The sequence below is a fragment of the Onychostoma macrolepis genome, chromosome 25 (genome assembly GCF_012432095.1).
Source record: "Onychostoma macrolepis isolate SWU-2019 chromosome 25, ASM1243209v1, whole genome shotgun sequence".
Classification (NCBI taxonomy): domain Eukaryota; kingdom Metazoa; phylum Chordata; class Actinopteri; order Cypriniformes; family Cyprinidae; genus Onychostoma; species Onychostoma macrolepis.
In genome coordinates this window covers 4,376,399-4,401,177 of record NC_081179.1, presented here as the reverse complement: position 1 = coordinate 4,401,177, position 24,779 = coordinate 4,376,399, and the positions used below count along the sequence as shown (strand labels likewise).

The 24,779-nt window shown below is 36.2% G+C and overlaps 3 protein-coding genes across 10 annotated transcripts in view; 2 read left to right on the top strand and 1 right to left on the bottom strand.

The window, feature by feature from the left end:
* Window positions 1–12,321, top strand: part of myrf (myelin regulatory factor) — a 45,791-nt gene extending 33,470 nt beyond the window's left edge. For 2 of the 7 annotated variants that reach the window (XM_058767295.1, XM_058767293.1), the window contains exons 17-27: window positions 697–779; window positions 865–933; window positions 1,063–1,158; window positions 1,835–1,914; window positions 2,021–2,134; window positions 2,863–3,090; window positions 7,560–7,653; window positions 7,799–7,861; window positions 8,601–8,706; window positions 8,811–8,885; window positions 9,107–12,321. In XM_058767295.1, coding sequence (XP_058623278.1) covers window positions 697–779; window positions 865–933; window positions 1,063–1,158; window positions 1,835–1,914; window positions 2,021–2,134; window positions 2,863–3,090; window positions 7,560–7,653; window positions 7,799–7,861; window positions 8,601–8,706; window positions 8,811–8,885; window positions 9,107–9,190 — 1,092 coding nt within the window. In that variant the 3' untranslated portion in view covers window positions 9,191–12,321. The remainder of the gene's footprint in view (window positions 1–696; window positions 780–864; window positions 934–1,062; window positions 1,159–1,834; window positions 1,915–2,020; window positions 2,135–2,862; window positions 3,091–7,559; window positions 7,654–7,798; window positions 7,862–8,600; window positions 8,707–8,810; window positions 8,886–9,106) is intronic. The other 5 variants (XM_058767298.1, XM_058767297.1, XM_058767294.1 and 2 more) reach the window with 5 other exon arrangements.
* Window positions 12,322–12,408: 87 nt separating this feature from the next.
* tmem258 (transmembrane protein 258) lies at window positions 12,409–15,620 on the top strand. The gene is made up of 4 exons (XM_058767715.1): window positions 12,409–12,530; window positions 13,475–13,584; window positions 13,662–13,790; window positions 15,462–15,620. The coding sequence occupies exons 1-3, from the start codon at window positions 12,528–12,530 to the stop codon at window positions 13,786–13,788; spliced, it is 240 nt and encodes a 79-aa protein (XP_058623698.1). The 5' UTR covers window positions 12,409–12,527; the 3' UTR covers window positions 13,789–13,790; window positions 15,462–15,620.
* Window positions 15,621–18,729: 3,109 nt separating this feature from the next.
* On the bottom strand, window positions 18,730–24,778 carry tmem138 (transmembrane protein 138). Of its 2 annotated transcripts, none has more exons than XM_058767474.1 (6): window positions 24,587–24,778; window positions 23,968–24,178; window positions 21,165–21,599; window positions 20,712–20,883; window positions 19,882–19,957; window positions 18,730–19,607 (listed from the first exon to the last, which is right to left on the bottom strand). In XM_058767474.1, exons 3-6 carry the CDS (start codon window positions 21,290–21,292, stop codon window positions 19,495–19,497), a joined length of 489 nt encoding a protein of 162 aa, XP_058623457.1. In that variant the 5' UTR covers window positions 21,293–21,599; window positions 23,968–24,178; window positions 24,587–24,778; the 3' UTR covers window positions 18,730–19,494. The 2 variants fall into 2 exon arrangements, with proteins under 2 accessions (XP_058623457.1, XP_058623458.1); XM_058767475.1 differs by having other exon boundaries at window positions 23,968–24,084.
* Window position 24,779: the final 1 nt, after the last annotated feature.

Below are 24,779 nucleotides of genomic sequence, written 5' to 3'. Positions count from 1 at the left end.
ATTTATTTATTAAATTTTGATTCATTTTGTAGAATTGAATTATAAATTGAGCTGGTATAGTATCGTAAGACATTTTTATGGTATCGTGACAACCCTATTATACACCACATTCCTTGTTTCAGTTTAACCTAATTCCCACATTTCCTCCGTCGAGTTTAATATCTTTTTTTTTAGATTGTTTGTTCATTCATTCATTCATACAGTAGGCTAGGCTAGCGTCACTAGAGAAGACGCCTAGTTGGTACAACAGGGTCACAGAGCATTTTCTTGAAAAGGAACGTAGGGCAGAATTACGTGTGAATAAATGGACAATTTTTATGATGTAGGCCGAAAATGAGCTTCCCCTCTTTGAAAGATCAGCAGCCACCACTGCCTGGCATCCTGGCCAAATTTGCCCATTGGCCTCTGACCATCATGGCCTCCTAATCATCCCCACATCTACTGATTGGCTTCATCACTCTGTCTTCTCTCCACCAATAAGCTGGTGTGTGGTGGGCGTTCTGGCACAATATGGCTGCCGTCGCATCAACCAGGTGGATGCTGCACACTGGTGGTGGTTGAGGAGATTCCCCCCTTCTATGTTAAGCGCTTTGAGTACCCAGAAAAACGCTATATAAATGTAACAAATTATTATAACGAATTATTGTGGAATGGGATGGGATGAGATGATTGTTGAGATTGTTGTTGTGTTTGCAGCGGTCCGTCCCGGAGCAAGGCTGCCTGAGTCACAGATTCATGCAGGGCACCATCCTGGCGCTGGTCATCATTATGGCCTTCAGGTGAGAGAGGGAATCATTTACCCCCAAACATCAGAATGAATATTTTGAGTGTCTGTTTCATGCTCATTATCATCTCGTTTTGTAGTGTCATCTCCATGTCCATCCTCTATGTGCTCAATCTTCAACACCATGGAAGCATAAGTGATGTTGAGGGGTATGTACACACACACGTACACACACACACATCTATTCACATGTACATGACATCACCACGTCATGCTAGAGGTCTTTCTCTTTATTTCTGTATGCTCTGGTTTGATCTCCTCCTGCTCATTTCTCTCAGTGTCGTTTGTAGCTCTGCGTCCCACTGCCTTCTCTTCGTGTCTTGGACGCCCTTCCTCACTGCAACCATCACATTCTGTCCATCCTTCTGTCTGTGGTATGCTGTCCACTTCCTTTCTCTCTGTTTCTCTATCACTTTGTCTTCCATCCATGACCAAAAGTTTTCCAGTCCTACGTTTCCCAAGAAGACCTTTTTAGGAAAATTTTATTACTCAGAGGTTTTTGAGAAGTCTCTCATGTTCACCAAGTCTGCATTTGTTTGATCAAACTGCAGTAAAATCTGTAATATTGTAAAATAATATTACAATTCAAAATAACAGTTGAATACTTGAATATATTTTAAAATGTAATTTATTCTGAATCTTCAATAATAAAAAAAATCTTCTGAATCTTCAGTAAAAAAAATCTGAATTTTCAGCATCATTGCTCCAGTCTTCAGTGTCACACAATCCTTCAGAAATCATACTAATATGCTGATTTGCTGCTGAAGGCACATGTATTATTATTATCTATGCTAACAACAGGATTTTGTGGAAACCATGATCATTTTTTTCAGGATTCTTTGATGAAAGAAAGTTCAAAAGAACAGCATTTATTTGAAATAGATGCAGAAAAATGTTTGGGTTCATATTGAGATCTCTGACTTTTGATTCAGACTGGTATCTTGGCAAATCTAAGCAAAGTTTGAGCCATTTATTCTCAGCTTAATCTCATTCTGTGAGAAACAGCTGAAATATTAAAGAGACTTCATGTGAACTCTCTCTCTGTCTCAGCAGGTCTCGTTCTGCTCTGGGTTCGGCTCGTCAGGCTTCTTTCTCCCCTGCCAGAGTGACCACATCCACTCTTTCCCCAGGTTCCAGAAAACACACACATGCTCACAATACAGCTGTTTTCAATACAGTGTTTTCCAATACACATGTGGATTATTACTTTCATAGAAGTTGATTATCTGTTTACAGACTCCACCTCCCCATCATTGTCCAATCACCCGCCCTGCTGCCCTCCAACACCTGCCACAACCAACCAATCAGCCACTATCAGTCTGTTGCCAGGCAACAACCAATCCACTCCAGGTATGACAACAATCACCAGATAAATTAGAAATTTTGACAGCCATCAGAGCAGTTACAAACAAATGACTTGTTAACACTTTGTTTGAAGTTTTTATATGTAATGCATTATAGAAGTAGGCCTACTTTTAATGCATTAATTATGCCTTGTTTTTCACCTTATAATGCAATGTATGATGATCTCATGAATAATTATCATAGATTATAATACTTATCTATTAATTGTTACACCTTTCGAAAGTATAATCCATTAAACAAATAACAACCAACTTCTGATGTAACAAAGAATCTGCAGATACTGTAATGCTTTTTAACTTTAGTTGCAATTATTTATGAAAAGATATAATGCATTATAATGCACATTATGAATACCTTATAATGCATTATACATAAAGGCTTTAAGTAAAGTGTTACCAGTGACGCTTTATACAAGAAATTAAAATGTATCTACTTTCTTATTACATGCCTTACTCCACATTTTTTTGTCTGGTCAAAAAGACCAGTGTTTCACTCAGAAAAAATGCATCACATTATGGAAGTAAAATGGTTGAATTAATGAATCAGTTTGATGAATGAATGAATTAATGAATCAGTGAATTGACACATCAATGATATCTTCTCAAAACTCTTCTATGCTGCTCCTTTTGCTGGATTAAATAGAAAAAGGACTCATTCAGACATTCTTTTCATATACAGTATCATTTCTCTCGTATTGTATCTCTCTCTCTCAGACTCCAGCACTGGTGTTCCCACCCAGGCCACTATTAACAAGAAGGCAAAGTCTCGGCCGCTGGACAAAGACAGCCGGAACAAGAACCGTCTGAGTCACACGTCAGCTCCTCTGTTCCTCAGTAAAGGCAAACGGCCACCTCAGCCTCCAGAGTTGAGCGGAGCAACCAAACGCTTGCCTGGTGGACAACAGCCACCGTCCCGGAGACAGCGCAGTATCAACACACAGGGTACAGGCGCACACACACACACACACACACATATATATATATATTAGGGCTGTCAAAGTTAACGCGAATTCACTTTAACGGCACTTATTTTAACGCGCGATTAACGCAGCGCACATTTTCTGTTTGACCCGTGGCCTAGCCCTTTTGGAGAAATGGAGATGCACAGTGTTGCCAACTTAGCGACTTTTTTTCCCTTAAAAAAAACAGCTAGTGACAAATCTTTAGGGTTTGCCAAAACCTTAGTTTGTTTCTGAGACTTGCCGGGACTGCTGCATGAGCACGAGGTCTTGCTGTCCCAGCACGCATACCTCTCTCTCTCTCTCTCTCGAGCGGCGGAGAGGAGCAGCGCTTTCAGTCAAACACAGATATTATGTTGCTTCTCTAATTTTACATGCAAGTATAGCCGAAATCACAGCACAGCTATTGTCTTTATCTGATGTGTATATGATTTCATCAGACGACGGCTCGATTATCAGGACTTTCAGGATCAGGATAGCAAAAGTGTAAACAGGTTTGTGTAAGTAAACTGCCCTGTGCAAAGAAAGAGAAGTAATGGGAACCTGGTATTTTTTTTTTTTTCGTGTGTCTAATAAACATGAACAAGTTCTTTGAAAAACATTTATGACCTTTGAAACATGTCTAGTCTTCATGCTCTATGTTGACTATGGTTTCAATAATAATAAACATACATTTACATAAAGCATCCATGTTTGTCCATGCCTATGTTGATTAGAATATTAAAAACTTGAAAAGTATTAATTTAAGGTACATTTAGAACAAATAAATATGTGCGATTAAGTTGTGATTAATCACGAGTTAACTCATGACAATCATGTGATTAATCGCAATTAAATATTTTAATCGATTGGCAGCCCTAATATACATATACACACACATATATATATATATATATATATATATATATATAATGTAAATGTATAATAACACTTTAATTAAGGGACTAATTCTTACTGTTAACTAGTTGCTTATTCGCATGCATATTTTCTATTTATTAGTACTTATAAAGCACATATTAATATCTTATTCTGCTTGAGCATATTTTAGATCCCTTAATCCAACCTCATATCTAAACTTAACAACTTCAAGTAAAACTAAACATTAAATTTAAATTTATTTGAATTTTTAATTAAATAATTTTCAATTATATTTCATTGCTTTTATAATTTATTTTTATAATCTATATTTATAATTACAATTTTCTGCCTTTGACAATAGTTTTGACAATATATGTATTTACTCTGCAATGTTTGAAAAGGGTGATTTTGTTTTATCAAAGTAGCATTTAAAATAATTTTACTCTTAAAACTAAAAATTATATTTCATTGTGTTTACATTTTGAAAATATTTATTTTTTATATTTTAAATTATATTAAATTTTTATATTTAATAACATTAGTAAATTCTGCCTTTGAAAACAGTCAGTACATGTATTTGCTTTTTAATGTCTTAAAAGGGTGATTTTTCAGAGTAGCTGTTACAATCTAGTTAGTTATATTTATCAACATAACAATGCATGATAATAAATAGCTATTTTTACCTACATATACTTTCAGAATCAGGATTAGAATGAGCTTTATTCACCAAGTATGTGCAAACACACAAGGAATTTGTGATATCCAGTAGCTCTGGGTTTCTACATACATATAACACGAGAGGATAAAATATTTTTACTAAAATGTTTTAATATATATAACATGCTTCACATAGATATGGCATAATTAGGGCTGCCACTAACGACTATTTATATTTAGATTAATCTATCAACTAATTTATCGATTAATCTAAATGATTAATTTCCCACAAAAAAATCAACAATTTTACTTACAAAATCCAAATTTCTATGAAATCCTTTTTTTGAAGGAAAAGTAAAGTGCAACATGGAGTGCAAGAAGCGAGTGTCCATCTCGTAGTCCAAATCACTGAAATCAAAGTTCAGTATTATAGTGTAAGAATGACAACATATCCACGTGTTCTAGTCTACTAATAATAAAATTATAATTGGGGGGGGGGGGACACCTTTTTTTTCTTTTTTCTATTAATTGGAGATGCTTTTGATTTATTAAAATTTAATTTTACTTAAAATGTAATCCAGAAAATAATGGAAAACAGAATTTGGTAAAGATAAAACTGTAAAACTCAATTAATTAGACAGGCTTTTTGATTAATAAAAAATTTATTTGATTAAAATAAAATTTAATTTAAACATTAAAACAGAGTATAGAAAAATTAAAATGGAAAAAAATTGAATTTGGAAATAAAACGTATTTCATAGGGCCCTATAATTATAATTAATTTTTTTGTGGTAATAAAAATAGATGCAAGTGAACAATAGCCTTTACAATGACTTAAAATACATATATAATAGCATCGAGGCAATGATAATTAGCTCAAATAATGTATCAAAAGCAAGAAATCATATGGTTTTATTGAACAAAACTGTTAAAATACATAATGTATTATAAACAATAGAGCTAATGGAGATTACGCATCACAACAAAGGCCTGCAGGGGGCGCCAACGGCCTGATGATTGTTTTTACACATTACTGTGTGATCTAATCCTTGTTTAATATTGACCAAGCAACATTTAATTCAAATGTCCACTTAATCTTTAATATTTGGCCATTTCTTTAGGACAGAAATGCTATAGCCACTGTAATTAAATGTATATGTGGACATCAAAACGTGTAAACTCAGTGAGGGTTTGAGCTTTTATTTTGAAATGTATTCTCCTGTGTTTGTGTAGATTTATAAATAATTTACCTTACAAATCCGATGAAATGGCGCATGTTGCATTCCCACATGAACGTTACAATAAACCCAAACTCACAACAACATGCAGAGTGTAACGGAGCCAATGAGACGTGAGGCGTGCGGATCCATGTGCAAGCTTTTATTTAGAAACATAGTCAAACACAGGGAGGGTCAGTAAACAGATATGTTGTTCAGTAAACAGATATGTTGAGGGCAAGACACAAGAGTATTCCGAGAGCATGCGTGGGTCGATCGGCGAACAATGTCCAAAGGGCTTGACAAGAGGGGTAATCCGAGTGCACGAGCAATAGTCCAGGCAGGGGCAAACAGAGTCCAAACGGCAAGACGATAGGGCAATCCAAAAATACAAAAGCAAGAAACAAAACACAGGTAAACAGGCTAGGCTAGGCAAGACTATGACTATGACTATGAAACTAGGAGTGGCTCCGTAAAGAAGCTATCCGCTATGACTGCGATAAACGCTAAACAATACTCAGCGATCTGACTGAGGAAGTCCATGGCTTAAGTAAGGCGTGTGATGGGAATCAGCTGTGTAGTCAGTGCAATCAGCTGTGTGTGTGTTGTCATCGGTGCAATGGATGATGGGAAGTGTAGTCCGTGGTGAAGTGCAACAGTTAGTGTAGTGCAAGAGTCCATGTGGTGAGCGGGTGACCTCTGGTGGTGAGCGAACAGAAGGCCATGGACAGGATTCGTGACACAGAGATGGAGTTTGAGACGCTCCACACATGTGAATTATAACAGTTTCTGTGGAGCTACTGTGAACGGAGACGCTGTGTGACGCACGTACTTAACCTACACGCATGTAAATAATTAAAGCGCATATACTGTATTAGAACTGCATCGCATATAATTATTTCATTAAATCGTAGAGTTTGTGAATTCACAATTACGATTTTTAAATGGGTTTACTATGTCATGCAGCCTTGGAAAACAGTCTAATAATGTGTTTTATGGATTCTCGTCCGTGAAATGCGCCACTTCCGGTATTTTGCCGGTTAGTCGACGCTGTCACGGGATGGGAGAGACGAAGACTCAAATGCTGGCAAAAGGAATCTTCTTTATTAACAAATTATAAAATAAACAAAAACACAACTGAAACCACCCCGAAGGGGAAAAAGCCAGAGAAAACACAAGCACTGAAAACAAGACATACACGAGGCACAGGGCAGACATCAATAACAGGCATACCTGGCACAAAAGTGAGACGAACGAGAGCAGAACAGAAAACACAGGGAGCTTAAGAAAGGAAAGCAATCAGGAACACAGCTGGGGCAAATTAAACAATAATGAGGTGAGTGGAGTTTGGGGAATTGAATCCGGGAGACAGTGACCTCTGGTGGTGAGAGGGAGCATCGTGGACCCGGATTCATGACAGACGCGAGCAAAAAAAGCGAGGATTTTTAAAAATCGAATAGTGGAAAAAAACGACAAATCGCAACAGCCCTAATAAATATGTTTAAGTGAAATGAAACTCACTGAATCAGTTATCATTTGATTCAATGAAATTAAATTTACCAACTAATACTAGTAAGGATTGTGAATATTGTCTTGACCTGAAAGGGACTAATGGAAAACTGATAAAAACCACCAAAATATTCTTTAATATTATATTTCTCTCTCTCTCTCTCTCTCTCTCTCTCTCTATATATATATATATATATTGTTTTATACACAGATGGAAGTCTACCAGCGTGTCTGAGCAAACTTCACATCCTCGAGATAGATCAGGAGATCAGAACTCTCGATTGTTCCTCATCTGAGACCTGCAGGTGTGTGTGTGTGTGTGTGTTTAGATATAATATCTTCAGATATATATATATATATATATATATATAATATCTCACATAATGGCCTGTTATCTATCAGCACTGAAGTTTTCAGGCTTCTGAGCTGATGTGTTTTATTCGTTTGCAGCTTTACTGTGTTTCTAAATGGAGACAAAAACTCATCCATGTCTTACATTACACTGCACATGATGTGAGTATAAACACACTTTTACTCCGGTAATATTGAGAGATTTGCTTTGTAAGATATTACTCCTCACTGATGAGATGTTTTTATGTTTTTAAAAGGAATAGATCACTCAAAAAAAAAAAAAAGCTGAAAATGTACTCATCCTTCAGGTCACTCTTCATCAGAAATGTAGCATTACATCACTTGCTCACCAATGGATCCTCTGCAGTGAATGGGTGCCGCCAGAATGATAGTCCAAACAGCTGATAAAAACATCACAATAATCCGCAAGCATTCCACATCACTCCAGTCCATGAGTTAACCTCTTGCGATGTGAAAAGCTGCATGTTTGTAAGAAACAATACATCATTAAGACGTTTTTAACTTTACACAACGTTACTACTAGCCAAAATATGAGTCCATAATGACACTTCTTCCACACTTCCACATTCTGACGGCACCCATTCACTACAGAGGATCCATTGGTGACCAAGTGATGCTAAATTTCTCCAAACTTGTTCTGATAAGGAAACAAACTCATCTACATCTAAAATGATGTAGGGTGAGTACATTTTCATAAAATGTTCAGGTTTGGATGAACTATTCCTTTAAAGTGTTTTGCAGTGTGTCATATTTCAGTATTTCATCAATGGATGTCCTCAGACACATCCACAGATGTCTGGGATAATCCCGAATATCCTCTGACCCTAGAATCACCCTTGATACACTTCTGACTCATCCAGATCTCTTGTTGTCCTTTAAGCTCCTCTGAGGAGGTGTGGGTGTGGCAGTGTGGAGCCACCAGGGGGCGACTCTGTCCAAATCACCCAGAAGCTTCCGTCTCACTAGAGCGGAGCAATTATACAGCGGTGAGATTGTTGCCCCAGTTTATATGTTGTTGCTCCTGCAGTAACTGAGAATGTCACTCTATAAATATGCTTCGGTTGTCACATGCAAACTTCTTTTCTGACAGGGGACCAGCCACCTGTGGTCACTTCCTGTTATGCCTTTTCAAGAGATCACCTACCATTTCAGAGTGTCACATTCAGTGAGTGAACTTCACACATGATGGTTCATCTCTTGCTCTTTCAGTGTGTCTGAATACTTTTGAACTGCTTGATTCACATGAACTGTGCAAAAGAATCAGTTCACAAAAATGAATCAGACTTCCCAGTTCTGAAATGATCTGTCATGCATTTTTATTGTGCATGGTTAAGACTCTGTTTCAGTGTGATGGGTAAGTTAACCATTTAACCTTTTTGTTTACAGAGTCAAATGGGATGTAGCAGTGAAGATGGCGTTGTGTCCTCGCGGTGCTCTGAGTACAGTTTCCTCATTCAAGCCACATGCTAAGCAGTGTCATGCTATTCAGCTTCAACTTATGTGTCCACTCGTATCGCCGCCCCAGATTCAAAGACTGTTTTATCTGGGTGAGCTGATAAAGACGTCTTAACTGTTTGTTTCATCGCGTATTTGTCCAAAGCGAAAAGAAAAGAAAAAAAAAAATTCCGAGATTACTTAGCCTTAACCTTGATTATATATTACTACTTGTATACACTCTTGCACACACACACACACACACACACATATGCATTCACTTATTAAAATGTCTTTTGATTTGCCAAGATACAATATAAACAGGTACCAGTGAGAGACTGTTGGGTGGAGCTCATGTTCTGTTGTCTTTTCTCGCTATCTTAATGTAAAATTGACTGTTACAAGAAATCAAAAAGGACCTTATTTACTTTCTTAAAACACATTTTTGTACATGATTCATCAGTGCACATTATTTTATTTTCCTTTAAATGTCGTTAAACTGGATTTGTTAATATGTCAACAGTTTAATGAATTTTAAAACAATATTTCACCCAAAAATGAAATTTTGCTAAAAATGTACACTCTATCAGGCCATCCAAGATGTAGATGAGTTTGTTTCTTCATCAGATTTGGAGAAATGTCGCATTACATCACTTGGATGGATCCTCTGCAGTGAATGGGTGCCGTCAGAATGAGTGTCCAAACAGCTGATAAAAACATCACAATAATCCACACCACTCCAGTCCGTCAGTCTTGTGAAGCGAAAAGCTGTGTGTTTGTAAGAAACAAATCTATCATAAAGGCATTTTTAACTTCAAACCGTTACTTCTGGCCAAAATATGAGTCCATAATCCATAATAGCACTTCCTCCAGTGAAAAAGTCATCTAGTTTGAATCAGGCGAGAAATATGCATCAATCAAACACCATTTACAAGAAAAAACAGTCCAAAACAACTCTAAACAAATATACTGATGGATTTTGATGTGAGAGGACAAACAGAGGAGGAAGCGTCATTATGAATTATGGACTCATATTTTGGTCAGAAGTAACTATTTAAAGTTAAAATGTCTTGATGGATTTGTTTCTTACAAACATGCAGCCTTTGGCTTCAGAAAGTGGTGTGGATTACTTGTGGATTATTGTGATGTTTTTATCAGCTGTTTGGACTCTCATTCTGATGGTCAATGCTAATAATTTCTCCAAATCTTCTTCTTCCTTAGCTAGGACCATTCTTCCGCGTTCTTATGTCAGTTTTAAACAGCAGTCTTTATAATAGACTAGCTGTATATATATATTTTTTTCTTGACCACTGACTATTTATACACTGGAAATGGCTTTAACTGCACCAGCTCATTAATAATGATATGCAAATCAGGTTGTTTGCCTCATGTTTTGTTAAACTTCCCATAACTGCTGTCAAACACTATGGAGGATTTTAGCAATAATAAACATGCAGGGTCTCTACGTTTCTGCTGTCGCGTCCACTGGAGAGAAACAGTTAAGATACAGGTATAAAGTAAGCAGTGTAGAAAGTATAGCATGAAAGAAGTTACAGAGGTAAAGATATCAGCTCATCTCAAGAAAGAACTGTAAATAAAAGCACTGGATTTCTTTTAAAAACTGGATAGACTTCACACTGGAACCAACAGCAATCACAAGTCAAACGCTGTGGCAAAAACACTGGATCATTATCGCCATTTTAAACACTTCATATTGAGTTTTACTACGGTACTTTGGTTACTTTGTCACTTATTTCTTTCCCTTTTCTTCTTTTACACTGTATATTCTTTCAATTTTTAATGCATTGTTCTAACTTTAGTATGCTGCTATTCGCATGCTATACTTTATATTAGCCATAACCAATGATTGTGTTCAAAATAAATCTTTTGAGCGGTATATATGCAGTATATTCTTGTACAGTTTCATCTGAACATTATTGTCTAAACAGTTGAAACATCACTTTTGATCAGAGAATTTGTCAGACAATGTCCCAAATTTTCAGTGTTATTAAGCAGAACTCAGTAGATTCATTCTAATTGCCCCCTCGCCCTTTTTTATTTTGTTTGTCAAGAAGAAAAATGACCAGATTTATTGTATTTCATGTAATCCAGCACTATGTAAATTTCAACACCATAGAGTCCTTTTGTCTCTGTTTGTTTCTTATCTTTGTACACGTAACATTTTAATGTTCTAGATATTGTTTGAATATTTTAAGGTAATAAGGAAAGCCATAATGTAGTCTTTGTAAGGCTGGGTGATGTGTGATTATGTTAGTCATGGTCAAATCATGAAGAGAACCAAGAAAGTGTTGACTGAAAATGTTGTGCACTAAAATTACAATTTCCATAATGCCATAATAATGCATGATACTGATTCTGAGTATAAAACATTTGGGATGATCTTTTGAAATCTAATATATGGTTATTTTTTAAAAATCATTGGGAATATCACATATTCTGTCATGAATAAACCAGCCTCTTGTGGAAGCACTTCCAAACTATGCACTGTAAATATGTTTTTCTAATGTTTCTGTGACATCTAAAACTGTTTAAATACTCTGTAATATATAAAATGTCTTTTAAATGTTCTTGTGAGAATTCTGTTTGGTTTTTATTATGTTATAACTCATATCTTTCATTATGTACAACAACATCTTTTATTTCTGTTCTTTTTACTCATCATTAAATTCGTTTTTATAATATAATTTTACTACATTTATGATCTGTTAATCGTAATTGATTAAAAACATTACATTTTTTATTTGTAACATTTTTAAATAACTTGTTTTAAGTGGGGTGAAACATCATTCCCTGTTTATCAATGACTGTGGTATAAAATTACAAAAAAAAAAGAAATGATTATACCACCAAAGGACAAAAAAAAAAGTTTTTCTCAGTTGTCTGTCTTGTTATGTTTATCTTTATGGCTTAAAGCCCAGTAAGAATTAAAATATTAAAAACTGGTGATTCACTATTGTGTTTGTTACATTTTCTCATTTTCATTGCTTTATCTGAGCTTTCTGAAAGCCTCTGTTGTATATTGATACATAATCGTTATTTTTAGTTCATCTGCATAATTTGTCTCACTTTTTTTGACATGTATGTGTACTGATGTCATAATAAAAATGCATGCAAGCATGATGCATAAATTAAATAAATATTTTTCTGGATACTAAATTTAAATTCTTCCTTGTGTGTGACAGCCATATTGAAAATACAAATTTCTCAGAAAACTATCTATCTATCTATTTCTGGAGCGTTGGGACTTTTATTTTGTATTGTGCTGCCAGTCACTCCTCTTCCGGTCACTCTTCACTTACGTGGCTGTAGCTCTTCTTCCGGTCGGACAGATTCTGCCTTTACCTGTCACACGATGGTAAATTACGCATGATTTTACAGCAAATTATTATATTTCTTAAACGTCAGAGAGTCCAGAAAGGAATTGAAACTGTAAATAACGCGTCTAGTATTTTCTTGAATCGCTCGTCTTGTTACATTGCAGCAGTTGGTAGCTTTAGCTGTTAGCTACAGTCAGGAGTCTGTGATCTGCTGAAGCTTTTTTTGCACTACAGACAGATAATGACGTTATACAAAATATAATATGCATATTTAGTCATAAATATGTATGTGTATAAGATTCATGTGAACTTGTAATAGATGTTATGCAGCGAGAAGTGTTTACATCTAGGTTGCACTATTCATTTAGTAAGTGTCAGGTTTCACATTTGTGACCCTGCGCCACAAAACCACTCATAAGTGTCAATTTTGAAATTGAGATTTATACAATAATTGGCTGAGATACAACTATTTGAGAATCTGAGGGTGCAAAAAAATCCAAATGCCTTTAAAGTTGTCCAAATGAAGTTCTTAGCAATGCATATTACTAATCAAAAATGAAGATTTGATATATTTACTGTAAGAAATGTACAAAATATCTTCATGGAACATGATCTTTACTTAATATCCTAATGATTTTTGGCATAAAAGAAAAATTGATAATTTTGACCCATACAGTGTATTTTTGGCTATTGCTGCAAATATACCCCAGCGACTTAAGACTGGTTTTGTGCTCCAGGGTCACGTATATCTATCAGCTATTTTGTTAAAGTTTAATCCACATTTCTGTTCAGAATTTTTCTGTTTAAAAATGAGGTAATTTTAATCCGCACTGGAAAACTAATGTCAGTTCAGCTGATATGGATCTTATACTTTCATACCTCTTTATGTACTGTTTGTGTTGTTACTCTAGTTTATTCTGTTTTTGCATGATGTTGAACATCTTCAGATGTCTGATGTGTAAGTGACTGATTGTCTGTGCAGGAGTTGGAAGCCATGACGAGATACACCAGTCCGGTGAACCCGGCCGTGTTTCCTCACCTCACTGTAGTGCTGCTGGCCATCGGCATGTTCTTCACCGCCTGGTTCTTTGTGTATCCTTCACTATTCACAGATTGTGAATTTCAGCCAGAAAGATGTTTGTATATTTGCATCCTTGACTCTCTCTCAGATACGAAGTAACATCCACGAAGTACACGCGAGATCTGTACAAAGAGCTGCTCATTTCTCTGGTGGCGTCGCTCTTCATGGGCTTCGGCGTTCTGTTCCTCTTACTGTGGGTCGGCATTTATGTCTGAAAGTGAGTGTCTTTAGTCAGAATTGTGAGATAAAAGTGCTGCAATTACCTTTTTTATTTTTTATTCCATGTCAGAAACAAAACAAACAAACAAGAATTTTGAGATGAAAAACTAATTCTATGGGGAAAAAAACCCTCAAAATTGCAATAAAGTCACAATTACGGACTTCCAACTATTACCGTTTCGGTTAATATTTAGAATTTTATTTTTTTTAATTTTAATTTTAAATAAAGAGTTACATTTGTTTATTTTAGTAAATAAAGTTAAATGTAATGAAAATGCAATGTTGCCTAGGAATAAAATGTTTTTTAGTATTTTATTTCAGTTTATTTATTTCGAGCAACAATTTTTTTTAATGGTTTTGAGTTTATTTTAATGTAAGAAAAAAAGTCACTATTACCTTTTTATTTTTTTATTCCGCAGTGGAAACAAGCTTCTAAATATTACAGTTTTTATTAATATTTTGAATTAGTTCTTTTTAATTTTAATTTTAGTTAAAGATTTGGTCATTTTGTTGTTTTGTCATTTTTATTATTATTTCTATATGATTTTCATTCATTTTTATTTCAGTTTTAGTTTAAATACATCAATTTCAATGAAAAATGTTGCCTTGGAATAAAACGTTTAAGGAGTGTTTATATATATTTAAGTTTATTATATTTTAAGTTTTACGTTTTTTATGGTTTTAGTCAACTATAATAACACTGGTCTGCTTCAGCGGTTTATACACGATACTGCTAAAAGTGTTGGGACACCCCCTTCTAATGAACAGGTTTGACTACTTTAGTAATGTCCATGAGCACAAATCTTAATGTTTAAGCATATAATGATATTCTAGGGAATTGTGTGCTTCTAATTTTAAAGCAACAGTTTGGACAGGACCCTTTTCTATTCTAACATGACAATGCCTCTGTGTATAAGGCAAGGTTCAAAAAGAAATGATTGATTGAGTCAGTGTGGAAGAACTGGTCTGCAGAAAGCCAAGTCCTGATCCAAGCTGAACACCTCTGGTGTGACTTTAAATGCAGATCTTGAGCCAAAAACCCATCACCAAACACCAATGACTTGTACATATGGGTACAGTCATTTTAGACACTTCCAAAACTGTTGCAACAGAGATGGAAATACAATTTTTAAATGCATGAATTATGTTTCCATCTTTGTTGCCACAGTTTTGGAAGTGCCTTTTTCTGTTCTAAAGAAGGGGGTGTCCCAATACGTTTGTCCATATAGTGTATGTACAAGTCATTGGTGTTTGTTGATGAGTTTTTAACTCAAGGTCTGCATTCAGCTGGGATTAGCCTTTTAAAGTCACACCAGAGCTGTTCAGCTTGGATCAGGACTTGGCTTTCTGCAGACCAGTTCTTCCACACTGACTCAATCAATCATTTCTTTTTGAACCTTGCCTTATACACAGAGGCATTGTCATGTTAGATTAGAAAAGGGTCCTGTCCAAACTGTTGCTAAGCACACAATTCCCTAGAATATCATTATATGCTAAACATTAAGATTTGTACTCACGGAAATTACTGAAGTAGTCAAACCTGTTCATTAGAAGGGTGTGACCCAATACTTTTGGCAGTATCGTGTATATTATCCTTAAAATTACAGTATTTACAGTCCCTGAATCTTCCAGGCTGGCCATGAAAATCTGTTGTATTTGTGTTCATCAGGTTGTGGAAATGACATGGGCTACAGGAAAACATTCCAAGGTGATCAGAACATTTTTTCTGAGACTTCAGAAGCACTGGGATTTTGGATGGAGTTTGCACTGGCGTGATGGGCGGGATTGTGGGTTAATATTTCACAAATAAAAACAGTTTTTGTTTAAAAAATCAAAAATGATTCTTGGTTTTCATTTGTGTTTTCGTGTGTCCACTGTTAGAGATGTTTTCATTCTTGAGAATTATTTTCCTTATTTAAATCTCTATATTTAGACATTTTCATGTTTAACTTCCTTTGTAATTCACTCTGTATAAAAGTATTTGCTAAATAAATGTATATTTCATTCACATTAAAAATATTCCATGCATTTAATCCTAAGCAATAGAATATTATATAATTAAAATACTATTGTTAAAATTAATAGCAATCGTAGAAAAAATATACAGTCAGTCATTATTTTTCACACAGCATAATATCAAGCAGAACTTCAACAGTGCTTCATCTGATTAATTATTAGTAATTCATTTGTTTACTACAAACAGTTTTTTTCTTCACAAGATGTTAACAGATGGACTGGAGTGGTGTGGATTATTGTTATGTTTTTATCAGTTGTGTGGACTCTCATTCTGACGGCACCCATTCACTGCAGAGGATCCATTGGTGAGCAAGTGATGTAATGCTACATTTCTCCAAATCTGTTCTAATGAAGAAACAAACCCATCTACATCTTGGATGACCTGAGGGTGAGTGCATTTCAGAATTTTAATTTTTGGGTGAACTATTCCGTGTCTTGTACGGTTTCCTGTTAATGTCATGTTATGTTCCTTACGTTCATCCTCACACGATGTGAGGAGTGAGTTGGCTGGGTATTTGAAAACATAGCATGCTATTTGTGTCCTGCGGGCTGTTTGTGGAGCGTAAAACCCCAATCCAAGCTTAATCTGACTGATCAGAATAGAACAGTCTGTCAGCGTGGAGATCGTCGCCTGTCTCAGAGATAAAGTGACTACAGACATGTGCCATGACGACTGAAAGAAACAGTTCACCCAAAAAATAGTTAATCAGATCAGATTTGGAGAAATGCTCAGGAGACTAAAAGGAATAGTTCATGAAAAAATTAAAATGTGACCCTGGATGACAAAACCAGTCTTAAGTGTCAATTTTTCGAAGCTGAATAAATAAGCTTTCCATTGATGTATGGTTTGTTATGATAGGACAATATTTGGCTGATGCAACTATATACAATATATACAACTATTTGAATATCTGGAATCTGAGGGTGCAAAAAAAATCGAAATATTGAGAAAATCGCCTTTAAAGTTGTCCAAATAAAGTCCTTAGCAATGCATATTACTAATCAAAACTGAAGTTTTGATATACACTGAACAAAATTATAAACGCAACACTTTTGTTTTTGCCCCCATTTTTCATGAGCTGAACTCAAAGATCTAAGACTTTTTCTATGTATACAAAAGGCCTGTTTCTCTCAATTATTGTTCACAAATCTGTCTAAATCTGTGTTAGTTAGCACTTCTCCTTTGCCGAGATACTCCACCTGGCATATCAATATGCTGATTAGACAGCATGATTATTGCACAGGTGTGCCTTAGGCTGGCCACAATAAAAGGCTTCTCTACAATGTGGAGTTTTACTGTATTGGGGGGGGGTCCAAAAACCAGTCAGGATCTGGTGTGAGCATCATTTGCCTCACGCAGTGCAACACATCTCCTTCGCATAGAGTTGATCAGGTTGTTGATTGTGGCCTGTGGGATGTTGGTCCACTCCTCTTCAATGGCTGTGTGAAGTTGCTGGATATTGGCAGGAACTGGAACACGCTGTCGTATACTCCGATCCAGAGCATCCCAAACATGCTCAATGGGTGACATGTCCGGTGAGTATGCTGGCCGTGCAAGAACTGGGATGTTTTCAGCTTCCAGGAATTGTGTACAGATCCTTGCAACATGGGGCCGTGCATTATCATGCTGCAACATGAGGTGATGGAGGATGAATGGCACAACAATGGGCCTCAGGATCTCGTCACGGTATCTCTGTGCATTCAAAATGCCATCAATAAAATGCACCTGTGTTCGTTGTCCATAACATACGCTTGCCCATACCATAACCCCACCACCAGCATGGGCCACTCGATCCACAACGCTGACATCAGCAAACCGCTCACCCACACGACGCCATACACGCTGTCTGCCATCTGCCCTGTACAGTGAAAACCGGGATTCATCCGTGAAGAGAACACCTCTCCTAAGTGCCAGACGCCATCGAAGGTGGGCATTTGCCCACTCAAGTCGGTTACGACGGCGAACTGCAGTCAGGTCGAGACCCCGATGAGGACGACGAGCATGCAGATGAGCTTCCCTGAGACCGATTTTTGCAGCAGCTGTCCGGGTGGCTGGTCTCCAAATTCTCTGAAACACCTTTTGAGACGGCTTATGGTAGAGAAATGAACATTCAATTCACGGGCAACAGCTCTGGTGGACATTCCTGCAGTCAGCATGCCAATGGCACGCTCCCTCCAAACTTGCGACATCTGTGGTATTGTGCTGTGTGATAACTGCAGATTTTAGAGTGGCCTTTTATTGTGGCCAGCCTAAGGCACACCTGTGCAATAATCATGCTGTCTAATCAGCATCTTGATATGCCACACCTGTGAGGTGGATGGATTATCTCGGCAAAGAAGTGCTCACTAACACAGATTTAGACAGATTTGTGAACAATATTTGAGAAAAATAGGCCTTTTGGTGTACATAGAAAAAGTCTTAGATCTTTGAGTTCAGCTCATTTAAAATGGGGACAAAAACAAAAGATCTTCATGGAAAATGGAACTTTCCTTAATATCCTAATGATTTTTGGCATACAAGAAAAATTTATAATTTTGACCCATACAACTTATTTTTGGCTACTGCTACAAATATACCCATGCTGCTTATGAATGGTTTTGTGGTCCGGGGTCACAAATTAGTTAAAAATGTATTCTCCCTCAGGCCATCCAAGATGTAGATTTGGAGAAATGTAGCATTCCAACACTTGCTCAGCAATGTATCCTCTGCAGTGAATGGGTGCCGTCAGAATGAGAGTCCAAACAGCTGATAAAAACATAAAAATATTCCAGAAGTAATCCACACCATTCCAGTCCGTACAAAATCTTGGGACGGCCTGAGGGCAAGTAAATTTTCATTTTTGGTTGAACTATTCCTTAAAGAACACTTATGTTTGCAATAAATAGGAGAAATTAAGCTTTAAAGATACAAATCAGGCCAATGGAAAATGTTTATTAGTACAACATTAATGACAGAAAAATACGATCTCGATTTCGGCATAACAAGTGCACTGACGCTCTGCTGTTTACTCACTTTGTGTAGTGTTGGGTGAAGAGTGAGGCACTTTGTTGATGCTCCGTCGACAATTTACTGAAAATATACCGGACGTGTGTCACTTGTTTATGAAAATATTACAAACAAAATGTTTTAAAAAAATGGGCACAATAAACAAAAATTCACACGATTCCTTGAGACCAAATTCCACTCGTCGTTTCAAAGGCAAACCGGAGTGAACGAAATCTCTCGTAGTTCAACTGTACGATCAAACGCTGCTCAAGCAATGATCCAAGACCATATAAAAAGACATTTTAGTACGTACTACGTCACACAACAAGATGTCTACGCAACCAACACGTAAGAAGCAATTTATGATAATTGTAGCTTTACACCTGGTGCGGGCAGTAAGATCATTTGTACTACTGTAATAAGATGTGTTTAGAGACATTCAGACGTCAGGTTTCATGATGCTTTATTTCTCGTTGCGCTTCTCAGTCATTAAAAACAGAAAATGAGATCTCTCCAGTCGCCAGTGTGCTCCATGGAAGCCATCTTGGCTCTTTCCTACAATTCAGAAGTTTTTTTTAAGGTGGCGGGGCTCTGAATGAGTCCATCTGTTTTGTTTTTGAAATGCTTTGGTTGTGTGTTGTATTGCACAACATTAACGTCCCCCGTGCACCATTTTGTGTTGGTTTCCAGGCCTTTCATTTCACTGTCGCGCTCTAGCGAAAGCGTCACGGAGCCACGGGGAATCTTCGTAAAGTCTGGGGTCTCCCAGATACTCGGTTGTGCGTTTGTAGAAGTAGTAATACAACACCGCAGCTGGGGAGACACAAAACCATCAACAGGCAGTGGTTAACTTCTATGGAAACAGCAAAACTGCTCAATACTGAAGAGCGATTAACTGTCTGATTGGAAGAAAATTGTGCCTCTGGTTTGATCACACCTCTACAACAGCTTTAGTGTCATGAAAGAGAAAGGTTAGGCCTGTATCTCCAAACATGTAGTAAGGGATTGAGAAGTTCTTGGCGAGATTGACAGTGACCCTCATGTGAAATCCAATTCGGGTTTGGCTAACGTCTTACGGCCGGCTTACCCAGTCTCTGGAACACAAAGAGAACCTGCAGACCGTCCGTCCACACGAAACGATTGGACTCCATCCACCTCAGGTTCTGACAGGAAATGAACAGAATGAGGGAAAATTAGAATTCTAGAAATACAAATATGGATAGAATTTTGAGTGCAATGTTAATCTTTTTTAATTGAATGTTTATTTTAGATATTATAGATTAATAATTTTCTGCAAAGTCAATTTTGTACAGTCTAAATAATTTTTAATTGATATATTATACAAACATAATTTTACGCAAAATTTCAGCAAAATGGATTTAAACAGTGAAAATTAACTTTAACTTTTAATTTTATTAAAATAATATCCAATAATAATTTTCTGCAAAATTTCAGCAGAACCGATTTAAGCATGGTGAGGAATTTACAAAATTTCACGAATGACAGAAGCTATTAATTTTTTCCCATTTTATTTCTTATTATACAATAATAATACAATAACAATTTTCTACAAAAATTTAAACACATGAAATGAACAGAATGAAGGAAAACGAGGGTATTTTAGAAATATAATCAGAGATTTATTTTTCATCATATATTATACTATAATAATTTTCTGTTAAGAAAATAAATCATCAGAATGGGTTTAAAAATAAAATGAAATTCAATTTTTAAAAATTATTTTATTTTAGTTTTAATTTAAATATTATACAATTACAATTTCTGCAAAAGTGCAGCAGAATAGATTTAAACGTGGTAAGGAATTAATATAACTTTACAAATGACTTTCTGTGCTCACAGATTCCATGTAGGATCTAGTAATAATCAGTGTGTGTGTGTGTGTGTGTGTGTACACACCATGACCCAGCAGTGAAAGCAGATGCTGAGAGTCAGGTAGAGTGCAGACAGAATCAGCAGCGCTCGGAATCTCTCCAGTAACAGCGACACCAGCCCCACCTGGAACACGTATGTGTTGAACATCATGAGAAGAATGATGATCACGTTAAACAGGATGCCGATGTCCTGGATTCTGCGGAAACGAGACAGATAACCGATATGATGTTAGAAAACATTTGATTCAAAGCATCTTGCATTGCATTCAAGTTTTACATTTTATCAGTTCATCTGGGAATCAAACCCATGACATTGCTAAACTTTTGCATACTTGTTCTAGAAAAAAATGTGTCTATATAGTATTTTGAAAATATGGCAAAAAAGTGCTTATTTTCTAAAGACTTTCTGCCTTTAATATTGAAAAAATCAGATTGATGCTATAAATAATGTGACTTGTGAAATCTGTAATGTACTTACATGAAGAGCACGAGCTGTATGACCGGTGCGGCCCGCAGCAGTTCACTGAAGGAGTTGACGAACAGGTCAAAGGTCAGCAGTGCCAGCTGGATCAGCAGCACCAGCGAGTAGTTATTGGTCTGGAGCATATCTGCAACGATCCGGAATATACTAGAAAACAACTCCACGGCCCTCCGCCATATGAAACTCTTCAGCAGACGTCTGACGTGGAGATCATCTTGCCGTGATTATATGGAGGAAATTCCATCTCACTTCCTGCTACTCCATGAAAAACCAAAGCACAGCGAAGATAATTCCTGGAGTTGTTCCACCGGCTGTTTAATCCTGGCGTCAGCCATGCTGGATACTGTGACGAGTAAACATTCAGATGCTCGGGTGAATATTAATGTTCCTGAAGAGCTGAAATCCTTATCAGAGCGTGTTGAGATGTTCCTCCTGAATGGATTGTGGAGAAGATAAAATCACATCAGAAAAACCTCTTCTATCTAGCAAGATATCTATGTATCAAATATCTATCTGTCTATCTGCTGAATGTCTGTCTGTCTGTCTGTCTATCCATCTGCTGAATGCCTGTATCTAAAATATATAGCTATTATGATGAATGTCTATCTATCTATCTATCTATCTGTTGAATGTCTATTTCTACTGTCTGTGTTCTATATAGAAAATAAAAATATGAAATAGATAAAATACATATCTATCATGTTGAATGTCTATCTGTCTGTCTATCTATCTATCATGTTGAATGTCTATCTGTTTGTCTATCTATCTGTTAAATGTCTATCTATTTCTACTGTCTATGTTCTAGATAGAAAATAGAAATATGAAAGATGAAATACATATCTATCATGTTGAATGTCTATTTTAAATGATCCGTCTGTTAAATATCTCTATCTCTCTGTCTATCATGTTGAATGTCTATCTGTCTGTCTATCTATGTTGAATTTCTATCTATCTATCTATCTAAATATGAAAGATGAAATACATATCTATCATGTTGAATGTCTATCTGTCTACCTATGGTGTTGAATGTCTATCTATGTTGAATGTCTATCTGTCTATCTATCTATCCATGTTGAATATCTATCTATCCATTTTGAATGTCTATCTGTCTGTCTATATCTATCTATGTTGAATGTCTATCTGTCTATCATGTTGAATGTCTATCTGTCTGTCTGTCTATCTATGTTGAATGTCTATCTATCGTGTTGAATGTCTATCTGTCTGACTATCTATCTATCGTTGAATGTCTATCTGTATATCTATCTATATATCTATGTTGAATGTCTATCTGTCTGTCCATCTATCTATGTTGAATGTCTATCTGTCTATCATGTTGAATGTCTATTTTAAATGATCCGTCTGTTAAATATCTCTCTCTCTCTATCTATCATGTTGAATGTCTGTCTGTCTATCTATCTATCTATCATGTTGAATGTCTATCTGTCTGTCTACCTATGTTGAATGTCTATCTATCTATCTATCTATCTATCTATCTATCTATCTATCTATCTATCGTGTTGAATGTCTATCTGTCTGACTATCTATCTATCGTTGAATGTCTATCTATATATCTATGTTGAATGTCTATCTATCTATCATGTTGAATGTCTATCTGTCTGTCCATCTATCATGTTGAATGTCTATCTATCTATCATGTTGAATGTCTGTCTGTCTATCTATCTATCTATCATGTTGAATGTCTATCTGTCTGTCTATCTATCTATCGTTGAATGTCTATCGGTCTGTCTATCTATATATCTATGTTGAATGTCTATCTGTCTATCATGTTGAATGTCTATTTTAAATGATCCGTCTGTTAAATATCTCTCTCTCTATCTATCATGTTGAATGTCTGTCTGTCTGTCTATCTATCTATCATGTTGAATGTCTATCTGTCTGTCTACCTATGTTGAATGTCTATCTATCTATCTATCTATCTATCGTGTTGAATGTCTATCTGTTTGACTATCTATCTATCGTTGAATGTCTATCTGTCTATCTATATATCTATGTTGAATGTCTATCTATCTATCATGTTGAATGTCTATCTGTCTGTCCATCTATCATGTTGAATGTCTATCTATCTATCATGCTGAATGTCTATCTATCATGTTGAATGTCTGTCTGTCTATCTATCTATCTATCTATCTATCTATCATGTTGAATGTCTATCTGTCTGTCTATCTATCTATCGTTGAATGTCTATCGGTCTGTCTATCTATATATCTATGTTGAATGTCTATCTATCTATTATGTTGAATGTCTATTTTAAATGATCCGTCTGTTAAATATCTCTCTCTCTATCTATCATGTTGAATGTCTATCTGTCTGTCTATCTGTCTATCGTTGAATGTCTATCGGTCTGTCTATCTATATATCTATGTTGAATGTCTATCTATCTATCATGTTGAATGTCTATCTGTCTGTCTATCTATCTATCTATCGTTGAATGTCTATCTGTCCATCTATCATATTGAATGTCTATCTATCTATCATGTTGAATGTCTATCTGTCTGTCTATCTATCTATCTATCGTTGAATGTCTATCTGTCTGTCTGTCTGTCCATCTATCATATTGAATGTCTATCTATCTATCATGTTGAATGTCTGTCTATCTAAAATATTTATCATGTTGAATGTCTATCTATTTCTACTGTCTATGTTCTAGATAGAAAATATGAAATAGATAGATAAAATACGTATGTTGAATGTCTATTTTGAATGATCCATCTGTTAAATATCTATCTCTCTATCATGTTGCATATCTATCTATCTATCTGCTGAATGTTTGTCTGCTCACCTGTGGAGTAAGCGAGCTGGACCGCTGTCACACTGGCCTCGTGTGTGGACTGGGCCGTGAGTCAGAGTCCTTCAGCGCGTGTTATCCAAGGTGTTACACAGGAAGAGCAGCAGGTCACTGAGGGGATTACGGGTTAATTTCACTGAGTGCAGGAGGAGATGAGACGCTCTGGGCATCTCTAATCTCCGTCTGATTCAAAACTCCATACAGCCTAAACAAAGAGATTAACCAGCTTCTCTCAACACTCCTGACGTTCACCATGAAATATCGACAGTATGAAGCATCGCTCCTAATGAATTAATTAGATTGTGCATAATGACAGAACAGAAGGCACGAGATTAGCGGTTGTTTCACTGGATGAGTTCACTGAGGTCCTGTGTGAACTCAGGAATCTCTCGTGATTAACGTTATCTATCATGTCGAATGTTTCTGTATCTGATTTTGGACACATTAATAATATCAACAGATTAAGTTAAGTGCAATTAAACTCGACGGCAACATATAAAATGCATTCAACACTTCTAAAAGCAAAACTACTTCAAACCAAAGTCATAAACAGCTGATGAACAAGAGATTTAACCAGCTAAAAAGGCTAACTGCTAACCAAACGTTTACACACCTTTAAACCTGTGCAAGTCGAAACCCAGACTTCACCTCCTTTAATTCCGTATGAATCGTGGAATCATCCGTCTGAATAGTAAAATCATCCTGATTTCCCGTGATTGTAACGGAGAGTTTCTGACTTGAGCTGATCGCGAGCCACAGCAGTGCACTACGAGCGCTGCCGCGTCTCCCATGGCAACGGCGAGAAG

What these genes read in the sequence shown, in the direction of transcription:
- tmem258 (XM_058767715.1), top strand. An exon ending in TTCACCGCCTGGTTCTTTGT is followed by an intron (nt 13,585 to 13,661) that starts GTATCCTTCACT and finishes ACTCTCTCTCAG; the next exon opens with ATACGAAGTAACATCCACGA.
- tmem138 (XM_058767474.1), bottom strand. Translation starts at nt 21,292, where the DNA reads ATGCTCCAGACCAATAACTACTCGCTGGTGCTGCTGATCCAGCTGGCA. An exon ending in ATACAGCTCGTGCTCTTCAT is followed by an intron (nt 20,884 to 21,164) that starts GTAAGTACATTA and finishes TCGTTTCCGCAG; the next exon opens with AATCCAGGACATCGGCATCC. An exon ending in CTTTGTGTTCCAGAGACTGG is followed by an intron (nt 19,608 to 19,881) that starts GTAAGCCGGCCG and finishes GTGTCTCCCCAG; the next exon opens with CTGCGGTGTTGTATTACTAC.